Raw genomic sequence first — 24207 nt, forward strand, 5'->3', positions numbered from 1 at the left:
CATCTATGACTGTATTTTGTAAACAATTTCATTTTACCATTTTTTAAGATTCCATGTGTAAGTGGTATCATACAATATTTGTTCTTCTCTGTCTGACTTTGCTAAGTATGATAAGCTCTAGGTCCATCCATGTTTCTGAAAATTGCATTATTTTGTTCTTTTTTATAGTTGAGTAATATTCCATATATATGTGTGCCACATTTTCTTTATCCAGGTCATTGGACATTAAGGTTGCTTCCATATCTTTTTGTAAATGGTGCTTCAGTGAACTTTGACATGCATGCATCTTTTTGAATTATGGTTTTCTCCAGCTATATGCCCAGGAGTGGGATTGCTGGGTAATATGGTACTTCTATCATTAGCTGTTTAAAGAACCTCCATACTGTTCTCCATAGGGGTCTACCAATTTACATCCCCACCAATAGTGTAGAAGGGTTTCTTTTTCTCCACACCTACAGCTTCTATTTATTGTCTGTAAATTTTTTAATGATGGCCATTTTGACTGGTGTGAGGTCATACCTATTTTAGTTTTTTTTAAATATAAATTTATTTTAATTGGAGGTTAATTACTTTATAATATTGTATTGGTTTTGCCATACATCAACATGTATCTGCCACAGGTATACATGTGTTCCCCATCCTGAACCCCCCTCCCTCCTCCCTCCCCATACCATCCCTCTGGGTCATCACAGTGCACCAGCCCCAAGCATCCTGTATCATGCATTGAACCTGGACTGGCGACTTGTTTCATGTATGATATTATAAATGTTTCAATGCCATTCTCCCAAATCATCCCACACTCTCCCTCTCCCACAGAGTCCAAAAGTCTGTTCTATACATCTGTGTCTCTTTTGCTGTCTCACATACAGGGTTATCGTTACCATCTTTCTAAATTCCATATATATGTGTTAGTATACTGTATTGGTGTTTTTCTTTCTGGCTTACTTCACTCTGTATAATAGGCTCCAGTTTCATCCACCTCATTAGAATTGATTCAAATGTATTCTTTTTAATGGCTGAGTAATACTCCATTGTGTATATGTACCACAGCTTTCTTATCCATTCATCTGCTGATGGACATCTAGGTTGCTTCCCTGTCCTGGCTATTATAAACAGTGCTGCAATGAACATTGGGGTACACGTGTCTCTTTCAGTTCTGGTTTCCTTGGTGTGTATGCCCTGCAGAGGGATTACTAGGTCATAAGGCAATTCTATTTCCAGTTTTTTAAGGAATCTCCACACTGTTCTCCATAGTGGCTGTACTAGTTTGCATTCCCACAAACAGTGTAAGAGGGTTCCCTTTTCTCCACACCCTCTCCAGCATTTATTGCTTGTAGACTTTTGGATCGCAGCCATTCTGACTGGCGTGAAATGGTACCTCATTGTGGTTTTGATTTGCATTTCTCTGATAATGAGTGATGTTGAGCATCTTTTCATGTGTTTGTTAGCCATCTGTATGTCTTCTTTGGAGAAATGTCTATTTAGTTCTTTGGCCCATTTTTTGATTGGGTCGTTTATTTTTCTGAAATTGAGCTGTAGGAGTTGCTTGTATATTTTTGAGATTAGTCGTTTGTCAGTTGCTTCATTTGCTATTATTTTCTCCCATTCGAAAGGCTGTCTTTTCACCTTGCTTATAGTTTCCTTTGTTGTGCAGAAGCCATTTTAGTTTTGATTTACGTTTCTCTGATAATTAGTGATGTTGAGCACTTTTTCATATGCTTTTTGATCATCTGTATGTTTTCTTTGGAGAACTGTTTGTTTATATCTTACACCAAATTTTTGATTGGGTTGTTTGGTTTTTGTTATTGAGCTTCATGAACTGTTTGTATATTTTGGAGATTAATCCCCTGTTGGTCACTTTTTTGCAAATACTTTCTTGCCTTCTGAAGGTTGTTTTTTCATTTGTTTGTGGTTTCCTTTGCTGTGAAAAAGCTTTTAAGTTTAACTAGGTCCCATTTGCTTCTTTTTGTTTTTAATTTTATTACTCTAGGAGGTAGATCAAAAAAGATCTTGCTGTAATTTATGTAAAACAGTGTTCTGCCTCTGTTTTCCTCCAAGAGTTTTATGGTGTCTAGACTTGCATATTGGTCTTTAATCCATCTTGAGTTTATTTTTGTAAATGGTGTTAGGGAGTGTTCCAGTTTCATTCTTTTACATATAGCTGTCCAGTTTTCTCAGCACCATGTATTGAAAAGACTATCTTTCCTCTATTATATATTCTTGCCTCTTTTGTTATAGATTAATTGACCATAGGAACATGGTTTTATCTCTGGACTTTCTATCTTGTTTCATTGATCTATATTTCTGTTTTTGTGTCAATATCATATTGCTTTGATTACTTTAACTTTGTATTATAGTCTGAAGTCAGGAGCTTGATTTCTATAGCTTTGTTTTTCTCTCTCAAGACTGCTTTGGCTCTTTGGAGTCTTTTGTGTTTCCATACAAACCATGCAATTATTCTCTGTAAGACATTTGTAAGAAATTCTGTAAGAAATTTGGTAATTTGGTAATCCCATTGGTAATCTGATAGGGATTACATTGAATCTATAGATTGCTTTGTATAGCGTACTTATTTTGATAAAATTGATTCTTCCAATCAAAGAACATGGCATATCTCTCCATCTGTTTTTATCATCTTTGATTTATTTCATCAGTATATCTTTTTATCCAATGGTTCTGTAACTTTGTTTGACAATCAGTAGTTAGTTCTCATTTACATTAACTCTCTGTAGATTTTTAAAAGTGGTGACAGGTACATAGGTAACCAACACATAGAGCCTATTTGATGAATTTTCATTCTCATTACTATACTATGGACAACTATACCAAATTCACTGAGCTCTAGTAGTTTTCTGGTGGCATCTTCAGGATTTTCTATGTATTGTATCAGGTCATCTGCAGTGACAGTTTTACTTCTTTTCCATTTTGGAGTCATTATATTTATTTTACTTCTCTGATTGTTGTGGCTAGGACATCCGCATGTTGAATAGAAGTGGAAAGAGTGGACACCCTTGTTCCTAATCATGGAGGAAAAACTGTTTTTCACTGTTGAGAATGATATTTGCTGTGGGTTTGTTTTATATGGCCCTTATTATGCCCACTTTTGGAGACTTTTTTTAAATTTTTATCATAGATGGATGTTGAATTATGTCAAAAGTGTTTTCTGAATCTCTTGAGATTTATATGGTTATTATTCTTCAGTTTGTTAGTATGATATGTCATGCTGATTGATTTTCATATATTGAAGAATCCTTACATCCTTGGGATAAATCCCACTTGATCATGGTGTTGCTGCTGCTGCTTCTAAATCGCTTCAGTCGTGTCCAACTCTGTGCAACACCAGAGACGGCAGCCCACCAGGCTCCCCCGTCCCTGGGATTCTCCAAGCAAGAACACTGGAGTGGGGGGCTGTTTCCTTCTCCAATGCATGAAAGTGAAAGTGAAGTCACTCAGTAGGTCCGACTCTTAGTGACCCCATGGACTGCAGCCCACCAGGCTCCTACGTCCATGGGATTTTCCAGGCAAGAGTACTGGAGTGGAGTGCCATTGCCTTCATGGTGTATGATCCTTTTAATGTACTGCATCCATTTGCTAACATTGTTTTGAGGATTCCTGTGTCTATGTTTATCAGTGATATTGACCTATAATTGTCTCCTTTTGTGCTATCATTGTCTGACTTTGGGATCAAGGTAATGGTGGTCTCATAGCATGAGCCTGGGAGTGTTCTCTGTAAGTTTTTGAAAGAATTTCTAAATGTTCGATAGAATCAGCTGTGAAGCCACCTGGTCCTGGACTTTTGTTTAGAAGTATTTAACCCCAGTTTCAATTTCAGTACTTGCGATTGGCCTGTTCATATTTTCTATTTGTTCCTGGTTCATTCTTATAAAGTTGTACCTTCCTAAGAATTTGTCAATTTATTCTAGGTTTTCCATTTTATTGGCATATAATTGCTTGTAGTTGTCTCTTACACTTTTTTGTACTTCTCTTGTTTCAGTTGTAACTTTTTAAATTTTTAATTTCACTGATTTGAATCCTCTCTATTTTTTTATTCATGAGTCTTGCAAAAGTTTTATCTATTTTGTTTTATCTTCTCAACCAGTTTTTAAATTTCATTGATCTTTGTTGTTTTCTTTGTATCTATTTCATTTATTTCTACTCTGATCTTTATGATTTATTTCCTTCTACTAACCTTGGGTTTTGTTTGTTCTTCTTCTTTAGTTGCTTTAGGTATAAGGTTGATTGTTTATTGGTAGTTTTTCTTGTTTCCTGAGGTAAGATTATTATTTTTTATTTCCTCTTTGATTTCTTCAGTAATCCATTGGTTGTTTAGTAGCATATTGTTTAGTCTCCATGTGTGTTTGTTGTTTTTATAGTTTTTTTCTGTAATTTATTTCTAATCTCACATCATTGTGGTCAGAAAAGAGGTTTGATATGATTTCAGTTTTCTTAACTTTTAATGAGGTTTGATTTGTGGTCCACTATGTGATCCATCCTGGAGGAGGTTCCATGTGCTCTTGAAAATAAAGTGTATTCTGCCACTTCTAGATGGAAAGTTATATAAATATCAATTAAGTTCACATGGCCTAATGTGTTATTTAAGGCCTGTGTTTCCTTATTGATTTTCTGTCTGGATGATCTGTCCATTGATGTGAGTGGAGTTTTAATATCCCCCACTATATTTGTATTCTGTCAATTTCCCCTTTTATGGCTGTTAGTATTTGGCTCATATTTGTGATGCTGTTATGTTGGGTGCCTATATATTTACAACTGTAACATTTTCTTCTTGGATCGATCCCTTGATCATTATGTAGTGTCCTTCCTTATCTCTTATAACAGTCTATTTTGTTTGATATAAGTATTGCTGCTCTAGCTTTCTTTTGATTTTAATTTGTATGGGATACCTTTTTCCATTCTCTTACTTTCAATCTGTATGTGTCCCTAGATCTGAAAGACAGTACATGCAGGTCTTGTTTATGTATGCATTCAGTTTGACTATGTCTTTTGGTTGGAGCATTTAATCCATTTATAGTTAAAGTAATTATCAATATATATGTTCCTGTTGACATTCTCTTAATTGTTTTGGATTTGTTTTTCTAGGTCTTTTCTCTTGCCTTCCGCTGTTGCTTTCTTGTGATTTGATGACTATCTTTGGTGTTGTGTTGGGTTTTTCTTTTGTGTGTGTATGTATCTATAGATTTTTTTGGGTTTGATATTCCCATGTGATTTTGATATAACAGTAATGTACAAACATTGTTTTAGGTTGCTGGTCTCTTTCCCACCTAGAGAAGTTCCTTTAGCACTTGTTGTGAAGGTGTTTTTCTGGTGCTGAATTCTCTTAACTTTTGCATATCTATAAATCTTTTGATGTCTCCGTCAAATCTGAATGAGACCCTTGCTGGCTAGCATATTCTTGGTTGTAGATATTTCCCTTTCATCACTTGAAATATATTGTGCCACTCCCTTCTGGCCTGCAGAATTTCTGCTGAAAAATCAGCTGATAACCTTATGGGGATTCCCTTGTATGTTATTTGTTGCTTTTTTCTTGTTGCTCTTAATAATTTTCCTTTGTCTTTAATTTTTGTCAGCTTGATTAATATGTGTCTTGGTATGTTCCTCCTTAGGTTCATCATGTATGGGACCCTCTGAGCTTCCTGGGACTTGAGTGACTATTTCCTTCCTCATATTAGAGAAGTTTTTGACTGTAATCTCTGAATATTTTCTCAGGTCATTTCTCTTTTACTTCTTTTTTCTGGGACCCCTATAATGCAAATGCTGGTGCATTTAATGTTGTTCCAGAGGTCTCTGAGGCTGTCTTCATTTATTTTGTTTTTTTCCTTATTTTGTTCTATGGCAATGATTTCCATCACTCTGACTTCCAGCTTATTTATTCATTCTGCTGCTGCGGTTATTCTGCTATTGATTCTTTCTCATGTATTCTTCATTCCAATTATTGTATTGTTCATTTGTTTCTTTGTTCTTTAAACATTTTAGCTTCATGTTAGACATTTCTCACTAACTTCTCAGTCTGTGTCTCTGTGCTTTTCCCCAAGATTTTGGATCATCTTTACTATCATTACTCTAAATTTTTTCAGGTAGGTTGCCTATCTCCACTTCATTTATGGGGTTCTTATGGGGTTTTGTCATGTTCCTTCATTTGCAACATGTCTTATGTCAACTTTTCTGTTTGGAGTCTCCTTTCTACATGTTGCAGGATCATAGTACCTCTTGCTTCTGGTGTCTGCCCCCTAGTGGGTGAGGTTGTTCCAGGAGCTTATGCAGGCTTCCTGGTGGGAGGGACTGATGCCTGCCCTCTAGTAGATGGAGCTGGATGTTGTCCCTCTAATGGACAGTGCTCTGTCAAGTGGTGTGTTTTGATGTAGCTATTAGCTCAGTATAGCTTTAGGCGGCCTGTCTGCTGATGGGTGGAACTGTGTTCCTGTCTTGCTGGTTCTTTGGCCTGAGGCATGACAGCTTGGAACCTCTATGTTGTCGGGTGGGGCCAGGTCTTGGTGCCAAAATGGGGACCTATGGGGGAGCTCAAGCCAATCAATATTCTCTGGGGCTTCCTCCACCAGTGTCCTTGCCCTCACAGTGAGCTACAGCCAACCCCCTCCTCCCAGACCCCTAGTTAGGTCTAGCCCCAGCTCATGGAGAGGTACTGCTTTGTGCTGGTTCCCAGTGCATGTGAGACCTTGTGTGCAACCTGCAAGAGAGAAGTTTCTGTTTCTCCCAGCCCTGTGGAGCTCCTGCATGCGGGCCCTGGTGGCCTTCAAGCCACATACTCAGAGGGCTTTTCAATTCCTGACCCTCACACTGCCTTGGAAGGCTGTTTTTTATATGGGAATGTCCCTGTGTAGTCTCTTTGTGTTTTATATTTTTTGATGTGAGGACTGTTTTTAGTATGGATGTCTACTACCCCTTTCCTCAGTGTATGCTGGCCATTATCCCCTTGATAAGAGAGATGACTGATGTTGTGGTGACCTGAGCCTGCGATGGATACTGAGCAAAGCTCCCCACCCCCACTTTCTCTGTGTTGTTACTGCCCTGTTAGGGGCAAGTGTGCTCCCTAGTTATTGGAGTAGAGGTCCCCAGATCTGTCTCTGAGCTGTGTTTCTGATCTGCAGTGTGAGAGAGGCAGAGTTGGAGCACTCCCACTGGGAGAAAAGTCACTGAGTTTTCTTCCTCCAGAGCTATTTACCTGTGTGCGTACTCTGTTGTGTCATTTTTCACCTCTTGTGCTGACTCACAAATTACACTATTGTTGGAACTGCTCTCAGCCCCACCTTAACCATGGTTACAGTGGCAATTGCTCCTGGTTTTTTTCAGGCATTGTTTTCACCAAGCCACCAGTGGAGATCCACCAAACTCATCCCAGGACTGCAGTAATCATGTGCCTGGATCCACTGTGGGAGTTAATGGAGACAGCTCAGATTCTGACCTGCTCCAGTCCGCTTGTGTATGTGCCCACACAACCCACAGCTGCTAAAGCTAGACCCATCTCAGATGCAGGAGCACTCACCCATTCAGATATTCTGCAGGTGCTAAGTTTCCAAAGCTGGCAGCAGAGGAATAAATCTATGGTTCTTGCAGCCACGACAAGAGAATCCAGCTCTTCTTCCTTTGTTGCATGACCCCAGGGGCTTACCTGTGGCTTCAGTCCCACCTCTGCTTGTGTTCCTCCCACCAGCACCTGTACCTGGGACCCCATCTAAGGCCAGTGGGGGTGGAGGCAGCAATGGGCAGGGTGTGCAAGCCCACTGGGGCCACAGGGCCAGAGGAGGTATTGGTAGGAGGGAAGTGGGAGCCTGCTCAGGTGAGTGCTCCTCCTAGTGCCCACCAAGGCAGGGGACAGGGGAAGGGAGCACAGTAGTGGCCCTGCCTCTTGTGTACCACTCAACAATGGCATTTTGCTTCTCTGGTGGCCCAGATTTCTTTCACAAACATTCCTGATTGTGGAACTCCTTATTCCTGCCTCTTCAGATGTGTCTGTTTGCAGCCAGTAGCTGTTCTCTTCCTGAGCCCACTCTCCAAACCCCACATTCCAGTACCCAACCCCTTCCACACCAGTGAATGTGACTCAGGCTGGGGCGTGCAGAGCTGCAGCACAGACCATTCATGTAGGTCTTACACTGTCCTGCCTGCCACAGACCAGTGTCTGTACTGTCTTTCCTCTCTGTCCCAGCTCTCCCCGGGGGAGGGGGAATGGGAAGCTGTTGTTTAATGAATGTAGTGGTCCAGTTTCCAAGATGGGAAGAGTCCCAGACATTCACTACAGTGTGAATATACTGAACATTACTGTATTATACTGTATACTTGGAAGTGGCTATAGTGGTAAATTTAAAGTTAAGTGTATTTTACCACAATTTAAAAAATATTAACCACTGAGGTATATACATCTGTCATGTCATGTGAGCCTTGCAATAACCCTGAACTGTTAGTAGGATGTCCCCATTTTATAGTGAGCTGCTTAAGCCTCAGAAAGGTGAAGTAAATTGTCCAAGGCACATGACTGGAGAATGGCAGAGCTGAGCATCATACTCGGATCTCCTGGTTCCATGCCCAGTGCTGGCTGCTACCACATAAGGAGAGAGGAAGGTCAATGGAATCAACTCGACTGCTGGTTGAGATATTAGAAATTAACCCTTGGAAGTTTGTGAAGAAAGCTATAAACGTGTGTGTAGGGGTATGTATGTGTGTGTGAGTGAATGAGAGAGAGAGGAGGAAGAGAAGGAAGGGGATGGAGGGAGGGTTGAAGAAAGAGGGAAGAGCATGTTTCCAGACACCTGCTTCATACTTCCTGTTCAATATTCCTCCCTTCCTAAATCTTCAGAGGGCAGGTGTGAGTCAACTGTAAACACAGTGAGAAAAGGTCACCCAACAGTTATTCCTTCAGCAGGCAAAATCCAAAGTTACCTGCATGGAGACTGTCTGTATACCTAAAATTAAGACCCTTAAGATGAGCGGAAGAAGTTGGTGGCTCTTTGGAAATGGCTCCATCAGATGTCCTCCTATGCTCTATCCACCCACCACCTCCTCTGAAGACAGAAAATGACAAAATGCATTTACAAAAGCAAATTTAGTGAGGGAGGGGAGGGGACTGGGAAGAGCACCACACAGGCCTCAAGCCCAATCCCACCTACATGGACTACCAACTTACTGTATGATCCTGTGCGCGTCCCTTCCTCTGCTCCAAGGGTTGGCCTCCTGTTACTACCACTTTCATTCACTGAATTTGGGCGGAATTTAAAGTAGAACACAATCTCCCAAGGAGAGTCAAAAATACAAGAGCATCATCTCATCCCTTTTAAGTAGCTTTTATTTACTATGTGCCAGGCACTGGCACCCCACTCCAGTACTCTTGCCTGGAAAATCCCATGGACGGAGGAGCCTGGTGGGCTACAGTCCATGGGGTCGCTAAGAGTAGGACATGACTGAGCGACTTCACTTTCACTTTTCACTTTCATGCACTGGAGAAGGAAATGGCAACCCACGCCAGTGTTCTTGCCTGGAGAATCCTAGGGACGGAGGAGCCTGGTGGGCTGCCGTCTCCGGGGTCGCACAGAGTCGGACACGACTGAAGCGACTTAGCAGCAGCAGCAGCAGCAGCAGCAGGCACTGTGATGGACTCTTTACATATGGCAGCCCTCATCCTTCTACAGCTTGCAAGTTATTTTTATGATGAGACTTCACTGATGATACCAAGTTTCCCAAAGTGTTTGCCTAGATGATAAAGAGTGGAGTCAGAAATGGAACACGTACCTGTCAGGTTCCAAAGATTGCTCTTGTCTCTACCCTATGATGTTAAGCTCAATAGCCAGGCAACATGGAGCCAGGGAAGGAGTTAGCCTACCTGTCAGCCACAGGGCAAATTTTGTGGAGAAGGTGGGCATTATTGTTGCAAGAAAGCAGTTGACAAGTAGATGGGGGGATGCCTTGGGGGAGCAGGAACACATAAGCAGGGTGGTAGAGAGTATAAAGTTTCTAGAAACTTTTCAATTATCCTTTTGGTTTCAGTTCAATTCAGTTCAGTTGCTCAGTCGTGTCTGACTCTTTGAGACCCCATGGACTGCAGCACGCCAGGCGTCCCTGTCCATCACCAACTCCTGGAGCTTACTCAAACTCATGTCCATTGAGTCAGTGATGCCATCCAACCATCTCATCCTCTGTCATCCCCTTCTCCTCCCACCTTCAATCTCTCCCAGCATCAGGGTTAAGTGGTGGTAAAGAATCCATCTGCCAGTGCAGGAGATGCCAGAGATGTGGGTTCAATCCCTGGGTTGAAAAGACCCCCTGGAGGAGAAAATGGCAATCTACTCCAGTATTTTTGCCAGGAAAATCCCATGGGCAGAAGAGCCTGGAGGGCTACAGTCCATGAGGTCACAGCGTCAGACACAACTGAGTTACTAAGCACACAGACACATGTTGATCTATGGCTGAGATCATAATTCCACAACTTTCGTTCTTAAATGCCACATGAAGGGGTTTATTTGGACAGGCAGTAGAGAGCCACCAAAAGTTCATATCAAGGGGTTTAGCAATTGTTAGTGCTATATATCTTATAAGCATTCTTTGTATGTTGTGAAGAAATTAGGCACACCTGCAGTGTTTCAAAGAGCATGTGGTTGGTTTCACTCTGCCTCACATAGCCAGTAGCATTACTGATACTACTCAATAGATAAGCAATGGCATTACATCAACACCTAGAGCCTCTTAGCAAGCACAGTGAAGTCAGCTAATGGTGCTGCTTCTTTCTTTTCTTTTATGCTCTAGGAAGGATTAAGAAACTTCAAGGAACTTCGAGCCAAATTTCAAAATCTTGATGCATCATCTCTTTCAGGACCTATCAAATTCCCAGCAGGTGTTTCTCAAAAGGGAGACTTTGGAAGCAGACAATCCATGAAGACTTTGGCCAGTGGGAAACCCCCCTCATCCAGCCACAATCAGCACTCACCCAACTATTCTGATGGTGATCTCCAGCCTCTTAAACCCCAGCAAGTGAAGGAGACTCAGAAGAGTGAGACTCAGAAATGTTCTAATTACCTGGAACTTCTGAGTTCTCCTGGTTCTGCAGTAAGTTCACAGAAGGCTTCTCTGCTGTTAGATGTGTATCAGTCAAATGATGAGATAGCCAATAAGAAGAAAGTCATGGTGAATGATAGCTTCAGAAACAAGCTCTGGAGCTGGGAGATTTTATCTCAGAAAAGTGAGACACCATCCGTCTTTCTCCCTGCCAGTTGTGGAAGCAGGGCCTTCCATCTAAAAGAGCAGAAAAGTATCAAGCTGACTCCAGAGGAGCCCAGGGAAAATATGGAAATAAAAGAAGCCCAGTCCCTACCTTCCCACAGGAACCTGATGGCCCAAAGGAGATTGTGTGCCATCTCTGAAGATCCCGCCGTTCAACTTCAATGTAGCAGGGAGAGCGGAGCAAACTCCAGTCCTGAGAGGAGCTTGACAGGGACCATCTGTCACCCTGTCTATGACAATAAGCTCACCAGCCAGACCCCAGGTGAGAAATCAAATCCCCACAGGCCTAGGGGGAGGGATCACTGTATTTTTCTAATTTAGAGCTTACTGGCATGGGTGGTCTCATATGTGGCCTGGGCAGTGTTTGTCCCATACTCTAGCACAGATATTCTAAGATCATCTGCCAGATTATAACTTCAGGTTTGGATTAAGTGATTAATCTCCAGGAATTATACAGAGAGACAGGTGGGACAAACCCAGATTTGAATCCTTTAGCTCTGCTTTCTTACAAGATGCCTGAACTGGGGCAGTCTGCTTAACTTCACAAAGCCTGGTTTCCTTTCCTATCAATTGATCCATTGCCAGTCTTCCTTGTCTTAGTAAGTAGCACAACCACCCTCCTGTTTGCTCAGGCCAAAAATCTAGGACTCATATTCTATTCCCCTTCCCCACCCCACCTCCCTGCCTCTTTGTCTGTAACTAATCACTGTTTGCAGCAAGTTCTTGGCTCTGTCACCAAAACACGTTCTGACTCTCCTGACTTGCTCCCATTTCTGCCTTCTGTTCAAGTCTGCACCACTACGGACCATCTCTTGCTTGGACCACTGCAAGGTCCAGCTGGTCTCCACGCTTTCACACTCTTGCCCTCTTGCATTCTATGCTCCTCCTCACAGGTACAGCAATGCTCTAAAGCATTGATCCAACCATATCACTCCCCTGCTCACTTCAACTTCCACTGTCTTACTGTGGCTCATACAGTTTGCTCCTTGCCAGCATCTCGTACTCTTTCCTCTCTCACCACATTGACCTTCTTTCTATTCCTGATATACCAAGCTAGTTCCACCCCAGGGCCTTTGTACTTGCTGCTCGCTCTGTCTGGAACACTTTTCCTGTAGGACTTTGACCTCTCACTCCTTCACTTTATCAAGGTCTCTGCTTAGTACCACCTGCTGTGTGTGGACCTTGTGGATCAATCTATCTGAAATAGCCACCCACCTCCAGCAGTCTTTTTCTTATACTGTTTTAGTTTTCTCTCATTTACCCCTATCTAGTTTGTTACCTATTTGTTTACCTCAGTAAAGTATAAGTTAAGTGAGAATAAAAACTGTCTTCTTTACCATTGTATCCCCAGAACCTAAAAGAACAAGGCCAGTTTTAATGAGTTCTCAAGAAAGTATTTTTTGAATAAATGGCTGGCTGGCTGGCCGGCCCTCTTGCTTACAATCCTATTTGGTTTCTCTTTTGCTCAGAATAGCATCTAAACTACTTACTACTGACTTCATAGTTCTGCTTCTTTTGGTCCCTGCTTATGTCTCCAACTTACTTCCTGCTGTCTTTCCCTGGCTCGCTAGCCAATAGACGACATCCTGGAATTCCTTGCTGTTTTGTGAACAGACTTCATTATGACTCAGGACCTTATGATTTCTGTTCCTCCATCCTATATATTACTTTTCTTTGATCTTTCCTTTGTTACCTTTAGGTCTAAGTTCAAATGACACTTTCCCAGATAAGCCTTCTCTAGCCAAAGATCTCTATCTAAAGTCTATTATCTCACCACCAAGAATTCACATTCTTTCATATCATCCTGTTTTATTTCCTTTATAGAATTAATACAATGCTGTGATTTTCTCTTTTTACTTTTTTTAAATTGAAATATAGTTGAATTACAATGTTGTGTTAGTTTCAGATGTACAGCAAATGATTCAGTTATATATATAAGTGTGGGTGTATATATATATTATATATACACTTCTATTCTTTTTAAGATTCTTTTCCTATATAGGTTAATACAAGATATTGACTTTAATTCCCGTGCTTTTCAGTAGGTCCTTGTTGGTTATCTATTTTATGTATAGCAGTGTGTGACTGAACTGAACTGAACTGAATGTGTACATGTTAATCCCCAAATCCTTATTTGTCCCCCACCACTGCCCTGTTATAGTTTTCTTATCTGTTTGTTTGCGTGTTTATCATCAGCCTCCTCCTATTGGAATGAAAATTCTTGAGGCCAGAACTCTTATCTTTTCTTGTCCTTAACTCTAGTTCCAGCCCCTAGAACAATGCTTGGAATATAGTAAATTATTGTTGAGGAAGGAATAGGGAGGAAGAAAGGATGAATGGGAGCAAGGAGAGATGGGAGGAAAGAAAGGTCTAGATAAGCTACCTGACAGAGCTGTTGGGAGGATCAAATGGGATAACCCATGTAAATTGCTTAGCACAGTGCCTGATAAAAATTAGGAGCTGAGTTATTAAGTAAGTGATCATTCATTTTACTGTCTTCTCTATTATCTGATAAAGACTAAAATCTCTGACCTTGCAGCTTATACTTCAAGTCTTAGAAGAAAGGAACTTTGGCCCCGTGTAACCCCTGCTAGTAGGGCTAGAAGGACCCCTGGTCCTTGACTGCAGAGGATAGCAGGGCTTTGAGGGGTTCGCACTGATGTTTTTGTAAAACACTAGCCAAGTTTCTTTAGTTTTACCATGTGGTCAGCCACTGTATTTTGCCAACCAAAAGTCAAGGCACTTGAATAATATAAGATTTTGTGCTGCTTTCAGTGTAAAAAGCATATACAATATTTATATATAAGATTGAAATTTCTGTTGGTTAGCTCATCAGTGCAGGAGAATAAAATACGTAAAATTGGGACTGTCCTGGAAATTACAGGATATAGAATCCACAGGTGCCCAGGTACCACAAAGCCAGCCTTGAAACCTGTTCTGGATATTGGAGCCCTGGAAATCAAGAGACCAGTTGTTACTCCTCTTCATGTCTCCCATATTGTTTGCCCATCATGAGTGCTTGAAGAATCCTTTCAGGGAATAGTCACTGTCACTGTCCATCTGTCTTGTCATCGTGCATTCCTGCCGATGCTGGTCCTGTGCTTGGCACTGAGAGATCACCAGGGCTTAGTGCCTTCCCTCTAGGAACCTACATTCAGTGGGAAGATCGACCAGCCCTTCTCATGATGGAGAGGTGGTAGCAATGTGCTAGGTGATACTGAACAAAGAGTGGTTGATTATGAGTTGGTTTTCTGGTAGAAATCAGGAAAGGTATCATTGGAGGAGGGTCTTAAAGAATGAGTCAAAGTTCACCAAGGGAGGAGTAAGGGAACAGCATACCAGCACAAGAATGGCATGAACAGTTCAGTTCAGTCACTCAGTCATGTCCGACTCTTTGCAACCCCATGAACCACAGCACGCTAGGCCTCCCTGTCCATCATCAGCTCCCGGAGTCCACCCAAACCCATGTCCATTGAGTCGGTGATGCCATCAACCATCTCATCCTCTGTCATCTCCTTCTCCTGCCCTCAATCTTTCCCAGCATCAGGGCCTTTTCAAATGAGTCAGCTCTTTGCACCAGGTGGAATGAGCAAAATCTTGGATATTTGAGAGCTATTTAAGGCTTTTGAAATCAAATCTGGACTTGTAATAACCTACAAAAGAATCAGAAAAGGATCTTATACACATATAAAAACTGAGTCATTTTGCTGTGTACCTGAAATGAACACAACTTTATACACATATGCACACACAAACGTGTGACTCACTATGCCGCACAAACACAACTTTGTAAAATAACTATACTTCAAGTAAAAAGGTGAATTAAAAATAGAATAAAAAAAAAGGAAAAAACTGCAAAAAATATTTATGAAATCTGGGAAACTGAGAAGTCAGTGGTGTGAGCAAAAAGATGTTGGGACTGAAGGTTGGGGAAGCAGGATGGTAAAGTGTAGTAAGAAAAAAAAGTGTAGACTGATGCTGTGTGGTGTTTTAACACCAAAGGATGGAGAGAGTGGACAGCAGCTGAGGAGACTGAGCTTCATCCTTTGGGCAGCTGGGATGGCGGTGAGCTTGGGTTCACATGTTGATCAGGACACTCTGGCTACTGGGTGGAGAATAGGTGGGAGGGGAGTGAGACTGAGGCCAACCATGAAATGGAGATAATAACCTATATTTTGGACTCTTTGTGCCCAGAGGAACAGCCGGATGTCAGGCATCCACAAGTCCCCAATACCAAGCCACTGCCTTCCGTCGAGTCCCTGGGTCCTCCTCCCCCAAAGCCGCCAAGGCCCCCAGTCGTGACCCTCCAGGCCTTCCAGAGGCAGGCAGCTGCTCTTTCCAAGCCCGATGGGGAAGGTAAGAAAACACACACACAGGGCCCGTGCACAGCCAGCCAAGGGGAGTCATGGCTCCCGTGCCCCCATCTCCCTGTCACCTCCCCCTGCTGCATCAGCTCCCAGGGGACAGTGCCAAACTGCTTTTCTGTGGGGCTGGACATCCATCACTGCTTATTCTCATGTAGAGGCTGTGGCAGCTTGCCCGTGAAATGACAAATCTGTGGGAATTGGCCCCTTATCGCTCCTGGGCCAGCCTGCTTCCCCTGAGAGCTTTGCGTTTGATCACTGGGAATCTGTCCAAGAGGAAGAAAAAGAAAAGTAGCTGAAGAGGGAGGCAGGGAGTCTTTGTTTTCCTACAAAGCCTGTGTTGTCAACATAGCCAATTGGAGTAGGAGAGGGGGAGGGAGCGGAGGGAGGAAACTCAGTGTGAACTTGACCTGGGATCCTGATGGGAGTCCCCTGGGCCACTGTGGTCGGTGTTCAGGAACGGACTGGAGGGCCCCACCGCTGCCCCCACTGATCCTCCGTGCCATAGACTGCAGCGTCCCTGCTTGGCAGCCTTCTTTCTGTGCTCTTGGGTGTTTTCCTCTGCTATGTAAGGGAACCTTCTCACCCCCTTCCACCCCTCCGTAGCCTGATCCCACTGACACTGTCAACACGTTTGCTTACATTTGCTCTAATGAAACACGAGGTGAACGTACACTGTGGGGCGATGTGTAGTGTGGTGCTAGCATTTTTCTTACTGTGGCCACGAGCACCAATGAACAGTACACTGAAAGCTAATTCTTCATTTGTTTCTTCTTAGCTTGCTGATTGTTCATTTGACTGCTTTGGGCAACCTCAGGGTGAAATTTATTTAACTCAGTGGTTCTCAAACATCAGCATGCATCAGAATCAACTGGAGGACTTGTTAAAATACAGCTTTCTGGGCCTGAACCCAGAGTTCTGAGTCAACTGGTCTGGATTTGTGCTTAGTCGCTCAGTCATGTTCGGCTCTGAACTCTTTGGACTGTAGCCTGTCAGATCTGTGCATGGGATTTCTCTGGCAAGAATACTGGAGTGGGTTGCCACTTCCTCCTCCAGGGCATCTTCCCGACCCAGGGATCGAACCTGCATCTCATTTGTCTCCTGCATTCCAGGTGGCTTCTTTACCCACTGAGCCATTGGGGAAGTTTGGTCTGGGTTTGGAGCATTTGAGAATTTATGTTTTTAACAAGTTCACTGGGAGACACTGATATTGCTGGTCTGGGGACCATGCTTTGAGAACCACTGCTAAAAGTTACCTTAAGTCATATCCTAAAAGGAAATTCTGTAACGAGATATAGAACTCTTCTAAGTATACTTTGATAATATGGCTATCTCCATATCAAAGAGGGTGAAGTTTGATTTTTATAAACATTAAATAATTCAGGCCTCAAACCATCTCTCTGAAAGAGAAAAAAGTTGTCAGAGAACATAGGACTAAGGTTTTGGGAATAAAATGGGATCCCCATTTTATTAAATTTTATTAAATCCCAGCTCCCTCATCACTGGCTATTTAGGTTTGGTCGTGGGACCCACTGAGCTTCATTGTCCTTATCTGTAAAATGGGGATGATAGTGACACTCCTCTTGTAGGATGATTGTAAGGAGAAATGAGATGAGGCCTGGGAAGGCTGAACAGTGCCCAGCACAACAGTAAATGCTCAGGGAAGGCACTCTTACCATTACCTCAAGCATGCGTTGAGCAGCTGCACTCTTCTTTGCTGGACTCTGTGATAGAAACAAGAGATTAGTTACAACAAGTGCTGTTAGAAATAGTGGACATCCACAGGGCAAAGGGAAAACAAGAACATCAACCTAGGTCTCATACCATTGAGGAAACTGGGTAAGGAGTATATGGGGTCCCTCTGTATTATTTCTTACTATTGCATGTAAACCTACAATTATCTCAAAGTGGAAAGTTTAATTTTAAAAAATTTAAAAAAACAAGAAATTAAGAGATAAATCACATAGGAGTTTTGGGGCCCAAGGAAGTCAAAGTCTAATTTAAAGAGACTGCAGTCATAGCTAAGCACCATAAAGTGTGTGTGAATGCTGCGTGCAGTCCCTGGCAGTACCTGGGTGCTGGGGCGGGTGAGCTGCACCTCTACATTTTCTCTGGTGGTGAGAGGGGGTCAGGTCATTGTACAAACAGTTCACTTAAACAGACTGCCACTAACATGTCTTTTTTTTTTTTTTTTTTGCACTGCCTCTTGCTCCTGCAGAAGCTGCCAAAGAAGGCAACCTGCCTCCAGTGAGGTGAGTACCCATTTCTTAATTTGTGCAGCAATGCAGCCCATCAATGAGGCTGCTTAGCCTGCCCCAAAGCAGAGCAATAAGCACAGGTCAGGTGTTTGTATTTCTCAGAAGAGTTGGGGGAAGAAGAGGTAACAAACTGCAACCAACTGCAACTTTTGATTAAATGAGAGATTAAATAACCTGCATTTAACAACCGTGCTGATGTTAAGTTGCAAAGATGGGTCTCTGAGGTCCTTTTATTTACGGTACAGTTGGGCTCAGTAAATTGAAACATCAGCCTCCTAGTAATAAATTGGATTAGAGGCTACAGAGTGCTTTGGACAGCTAGTAAGATCCCCTGGAGAAGGAAATGGCAACCCATCCAGTACTCTTGCCTGGAAAATTCCATGGATAGAGGATCCTGGTAGGCTACAGTCCATGGGGTCGCAAAGAGTCGGACACAACTGAGCAACTTCACTTTCGATGGGACAAAGGACTTTCTGGCTTTGGTGCACTCATTGTAGTACTCTTGCCATGGAAGTATCAGTCTGTGTATTTTGCCCTCTGATGTGTCATGCATTGAGCTGACCACTTTACACCGAGGTTCTCATGTCCTCTTCTCAAAAAGGCTGCAAAGTTGCTGGCTCGGTTTTCATTTCATAGCTAGAGATACTTGGGCTCAGAAAATTTGCCACTTGCAGAGCCATGATTCTAAACCACATGTTCCCAAACTATTTTTTTTAAGCTGAGATATAATAGATATGTACAACTGTGTAAGTTCGAAAGCACAATATATTGGTTCAATACACATATTTCACAAGATTGTTACTGTGGTAGCATTAACTAACACAAGCTAAAACCTTTATCACTTTACATAATTATCATTTCTCTTGAAAACAGTTAAAATTCTAGTCTCTCAGCGAGTTTAAGTTTATAATAGAGCATTTTTTTAAACTGGAATCCCTATGTTGTGCATTGAGTCTCCAGAATTTATGCTGCAAGTTTGTACTCTTAACATCTCCAGTTTCCCCACTCCTCAGTCTCTGCTAATCACCATTCTACTTTCTGTTTTTACAAGTTCAGGTGTTTTGTTTTATTTTTTTTAAGATTCCACATATAAGTGATATCACATAGTATTTGTCTTTTCTCTGACTTATTTAGCATAATGCCCTTGGGGTTCATCCATGTTGCAAATGGCAAGATGGCCTGTTTTCAAGGCTGAATAATATTCCACATCTATCTATCTATCTTTATCTATACACACACATATATCACGTTTATAATATATGACATTCATATATCTTTAACATTTGTTATCTATCACATTTACACACATATATATCTACTATGTACACATATACATTATATATATATCTCTCTCTCACATCTTCTGTACCCATTCTTCTGCTGATAGACATTTTGGTTGTTTCCATATCTTGGCCATTGTGAGTAATACTGCTGTCCTCATAGGAGTGCAGGTATCTGTTTGAGATCCTGTTTTCGTTTCCTTTGGGTGTATACTGAGGAGTAGGATTTCTGGATCATATGGCACTTCAATTTTTACTTTTTTGAGGAACCACCATGCAGTATTCCATAATGGCTGTGCTAATAGATATGCCCCGACTGTTTTGAGTATACCACCTTAACTCCTTCACAAAGATGCTCCTGTTCTCAAGAAGGTCAGTCTTAGAAGGAAAACTAAACCTAAAAATGATCATACTACCTATTCACTCATTAAATGTTGATAATAGTAGAATGTATTACATTTTATAATAGAGAAAGGTACAAGTTTCAGAGGTTGCAAAAATGTGGAGAGATCGCTTTTCCTTAGGAGGGTCAGGGAAGGTTTTTTTTTTTTTATAGAAAACATATCAGTTCGCTATTACTACAATAATACTACATAATAACAATATAACAATAGTAAACACAGAGAGTATGGGTTCAGTTGATCTGGGCTAGGCTCAACTTCCTGGCGGATATATTGCAGGCTCTCCAGGCAATCTTGCAAATACTGAGTTAGAGTAAAACACTGAACGGCTACATGGCATTGGGCAGGGATCCAGGGAGGGAAGAAGAATCGAGGCATTAATTCAATCAACCTAACAGTGAAGATGCAACATTTGAACTAAGTATTAAGGATAAACATCTGTCAGAAAACACAGGAAAAGACATCATAAGCAGAACCAAAAAGTGTGGAGTATCCTGTTTTCTTTTCGAAACTGAACTAGTTGAGTTTAGAGTATAGAAAGTACAGTAAGAAATGGGAAGGAATGTGTTGTTAGAGGGAGATAGGAACCAAATAATGGAGGATTCTGTACACCAAGGATTGGATGAGATGATCTGGTTCAACAAGGAACAAACTGCATGGAGCTAGATAAAATTCATGTGCTTTGGGAACCCCTAGTTCAGTTGCCTATTTGAAAGTTCAGTGATGACACAGGGTAAGTCAGCTGCCTTCTATGTGCATTTGTGTGAAGGAGAGAAAAAATTAGACAGCTCAGGAAATGATCTGTACTATTTACTCTATGAACGTGGGCCCCAGTGTCACAGTTTGAGGGGACAATGTACTTCTGCTGTGCTCTAAGTTGGTCTCAATTCCCTCCGGCCTTGAATACTGTGAGCATCTCAGTGTGATTATGAGTGTGCTGTGATAGTAGTGTTCAGCTCGACATGCATTTTCTCTACAGCTTGGCTCTGAAGTAAGCTGACTTCTCTGGCATTTTAATCATCCATTTCAACATGCGGGGCAGTGGGGCAAACTTACTGTGATAGGCAAGTATTGAGAAACTGGTCAGTCTCTGGTGTGACACCTTCTTGCTAAGGGATTTACAAGCACAGTTTCAGTTTGACTTTAAGCAGTTTCCTTTGACTTTAAAACTTAATCTCATCTAAAATGAGACTCGCTATACCTCAGTGATGATATGAAAGACAAGAGATGAAGAGTGACCAGAATAGTTAAGTGTGGCTTCATGGAAGTAAAAAGAACTTGAAATGTATCCTGTAATGATAGGTCAGGATTACATAGGTCTACTTATTTGTTCCCTTTGGTGAGACTCTGTAGCTCAGACAGTAAAGAACCTGCCTGCAATGCAGGAGACCTGGGTTTGACTCCTGGGTCAGGAAGATACCCTGGAAAAGGGAATGGCTACCCACTCCAGTGTTCTTGCCTGAAGAATTCCATGGACATAGGAGCCTGGCGGGCTATCGTCCAGGGGGCAGCAAAGAGTCAGACATGATTGAGCTGCTAGCACTTTTACTTTCTAAGGCAGGTGAGGGTAGAGTATTATTCCCAGAAATAATGACATTCTTGACTTATAGTGGGTAGATGGAAGAATGGATGGCTGGTTAGACGGAAAGACAGACCAATGGATGTTCACTATAGAGCTAGAACATGATTGAAAGCAAGGTGGTAGAGAGGAGGATATAAACAGACAGAAGAAGGTTGCTGATGTGGAAAAGTAAGACATGACATTGAATTCTGAAATACATTAAGTGCCATGCTAAGGGTTTTGAATTTTATCTTGTAATGCTAAGAAATTACTTCGAACAAATAAATGCCATGATGCTGAGCATTCTTAGATACAACTTCCATGGAAACTGCTGCTTGTTTAGGAAGAACATCTTCCATGTTCATGGTATTAATCGTCAATGAAGATATTAGATTAGAAATAGAATATGTCAGATCTCATTACTGGAAGGGGGCCTGGCAATTATCTGATGCAACAGGCCATATAGCATAATATCAACAAAAATCTGAGCTTTTAATCTCAGTCTTGCCACTTAACGTTTATGTAGTCTTGGACAAATGTCTTAACTTCTGCAAACCTCAGTTTTACTTATGTAAAATGGGGTATTAATAGTTCCTAACACATGCAGTTGTGGCATGGGTTAAATGAAATAATAGTTTTAAAGTGTTTAGTGCATTACAAAGTATCTAGAGAGTGTTGAGGAAAGTTTGCTTAGCTGTTACATAACCTCTCACCAAGGGCAGGAATTCATGTTCAGAACGTTATTCTCTTCAAAAATTCTTTGATGGGGAGCTCATTGCCTGGAGATTTCGGTGTTTTTCTTTTGGGAGGGCAGATTTTATTCATTTCACACATATTTGTTGAGCATCTACCATATGCCAAGTCCTCTTATATTGAGACTACATTGAGAATAAGGCAGTGTACAAAAAATATCTTACATGTGCCCCCACACACATTTGTTTGTTTATTCAAAAGTCCTTGAAGTTGGGCTGGAAAAGAAACGACTTCCTTACTCTACACTCGCAATCATCTATCCTGGATCTACTGATTGATGCAATGGATGTCGTCTCTACTCTTTTCTTAAAAAAAAATTTTTTTTTCTCTGTTTGGCCGCATTGGGTCTTAAGTTGTGGCAGATGGGGTCTTCATGGCAGATGGGGTCTTCATGGTAGATGGGGTCTTCGTGGCATCCTGCAGAGCTCTCATTTCAGTGGACGACCTCTCTAGTTTTGGCACGAGGGCTTAGTTGCTCAGAGGCATGTGGGACCTTCATTCCCTGACCAGGTATCGAACCTGCATCCCCTGAAATAAAGAGCTTCTCTCTGTTTTAGTGTCTGAATCAGAGATTCCCTGACTCAGGACTACCCTCTGACTCTTCCTAATAGGAAAAAACCCATAGTTATAGCTAATGAGGATTAGTTATAGCTAACTATAACTATAGTTATTCTTAACCACTGAATCAGCAGGGAAGTCCCTTTATTTTTTCTTTACATGATGTTTTTTTTAAAATATCTAAGGACTACATTCTTCCTTAATCTCAAACTCTTATTGTTTTTAACCATTATTCACAAAACAGGGGTCTATGTTTTTGCTGTATTTCTGCAGATATATTTTGTAAGCCTCTTTTTAGGAACTCAATGCATTTAAAATAGCCATTTTTACTTCTAAGCCCCTTTATGCTGTGCATTACATACAAGTGGCATTGTGTAATGGAGCAAGTACAGGCCCAGAGTCAAATTAGCATGGGTTCAACCCTGCCTCTAATACAAGTCAGTGAACAGCTCAGAGCTTTGATATGCATGTCTCTAAAGTGAACATAGTAATATTTACTTCATTGATTGTCACAAAGACTAAATGATATAGATTATATAAAGCTCGGGAGTACACAGAAGATGATCAATGAATCTTAGTTTCTTCAACCCTTGGCCTCGCCCTTTCTTCTTCTCTCTAGAATATTAATATCACATTAATGAAATGACTCTTTGGAGTTTATCCTTTGTCATCACTCTTTCACGCAAACCAAGCTAGTTGGCATGCCTCTTGAATAAGCAGCTTCTATTTGTGTGTGTGAGCAAAGCAGGTTAGTCCCAGGGCAGCAATCAGCCCTGAGTCTATGTCAGTACTTAGCAGAGTTGACTGTTGGCTAATATTTTATTCATTAGCTATAACTATGGGTTTTTTTCCTATTAAGAGTCAGAGGGGAGTCCTGAGTCAGGAAATCTCTGATTCAGACACTAACAGAGAGAGAAGCTCTTTATTTCAAGAGAATAGATTCAGATAGTACAATGTTTCTCTCGTGAGGGTCTGTGGGTAGATTTTAGGAGTCCACCATATTCTCTCCCAAACATTTAATTTTGATTTTCATTTTGACAGTAGTCTATAAAAGATAATATAAACCTGTTTTCAATGTCTGGATGGCCTCCTTCAACCTGGTACTTTGGAACATACTTTTGTGTTTGTGTTCTTGGTATTTCTACCCCACACAGAGTGGGGAATAGGAGTGTCTTCTAGGGCTGAGCAGATTATGTGATCACGTCTAGGACCTATGTTATGACTAGGAAGAATAGATCTCAGGGAATGAATGCCTTTCCTAAGACACTCAAGTAAAACAATGATAACAGAGAAATGACACGGTGGTCAAATAAGATACAGCTGTAGTTCTTACTTGAACAGTGGTAAATGCTATGAGGAAAAATATATATATAAGTTTTAAAGGTTACACTCCACTTACAGTTATTACAAATATTGGCTATATTCCCTCTGTTGTGTAATATATCATTGTAGCCTACCTTACATCCAATAGTTTGTACCTCCTTCTTCCCCACCCATATATTGACCTTCCCCCTACAACTGGTAACCACTAGTTTGTTTTCTGTATCTGTGAGTCTGCTTTTATAAAGAAAAAAATTAAAGCATATTCAGTTCAGTTCAGTTCAGTCGCTCAGTCGTGTCCGACTCTTTGCGACCCCATAAATCGCAGCACGCCAGGCCTCCCTGTTCATCACCATCTCCCAGAGTTCACTCAGACTCACGTCCATCGAGTCCGTGATGCCATCCAGCCATCTCATCCTCGGTTGTCCCTTTCTCCTCCTGCCCCCAATCCCTCCCAGCATCAGAGTC

At 41.5% G+C, this 24207-nt stretch overlaps 1 protein-coding gene across 1 annotated transcript in view; it reads left to right on the forward strand.

Moving 5' to 3' along the window:
* Nucleotides 1-24207, forward strand: part of FYB2 (FYN binding protein 2) — a 151668-nt gene that overhangs the window by 57280 nt on the left and 70181 nt on the right. The window contains exons 3-5 of the mRNA XM_040231938.1: nt 10771-11506; nt 15439-15600; nt 17827-17860. Of these exons, the coding sequence (XP_040087872.1) occupies nt 10771-11506; nt 15439-15600; nt 17827-17860 (932 nt within the window). The remainder of the gene's footprint in view (nt 1-10770; nt 11507-15438; nt 15601-17826; nt 17861-24207) is intronic.

Source organism: Oryx dammah, unplaced genomic scaffold (assembly GCF_014754425.2).
Source record: "Oryx dammah isolate SB20612 unplaced genomic scaffold, SCBI_Odam_1.1 HiC_scaffold_28, whole genome shotgun sequence".
Classification (NCBI taxonomy): domain Eukaryota; kingdom Metazoa; phylum Chordata; class Mammalia; order Artiodactyla; family Bovidae; genus Oryx; species Oryx dammah.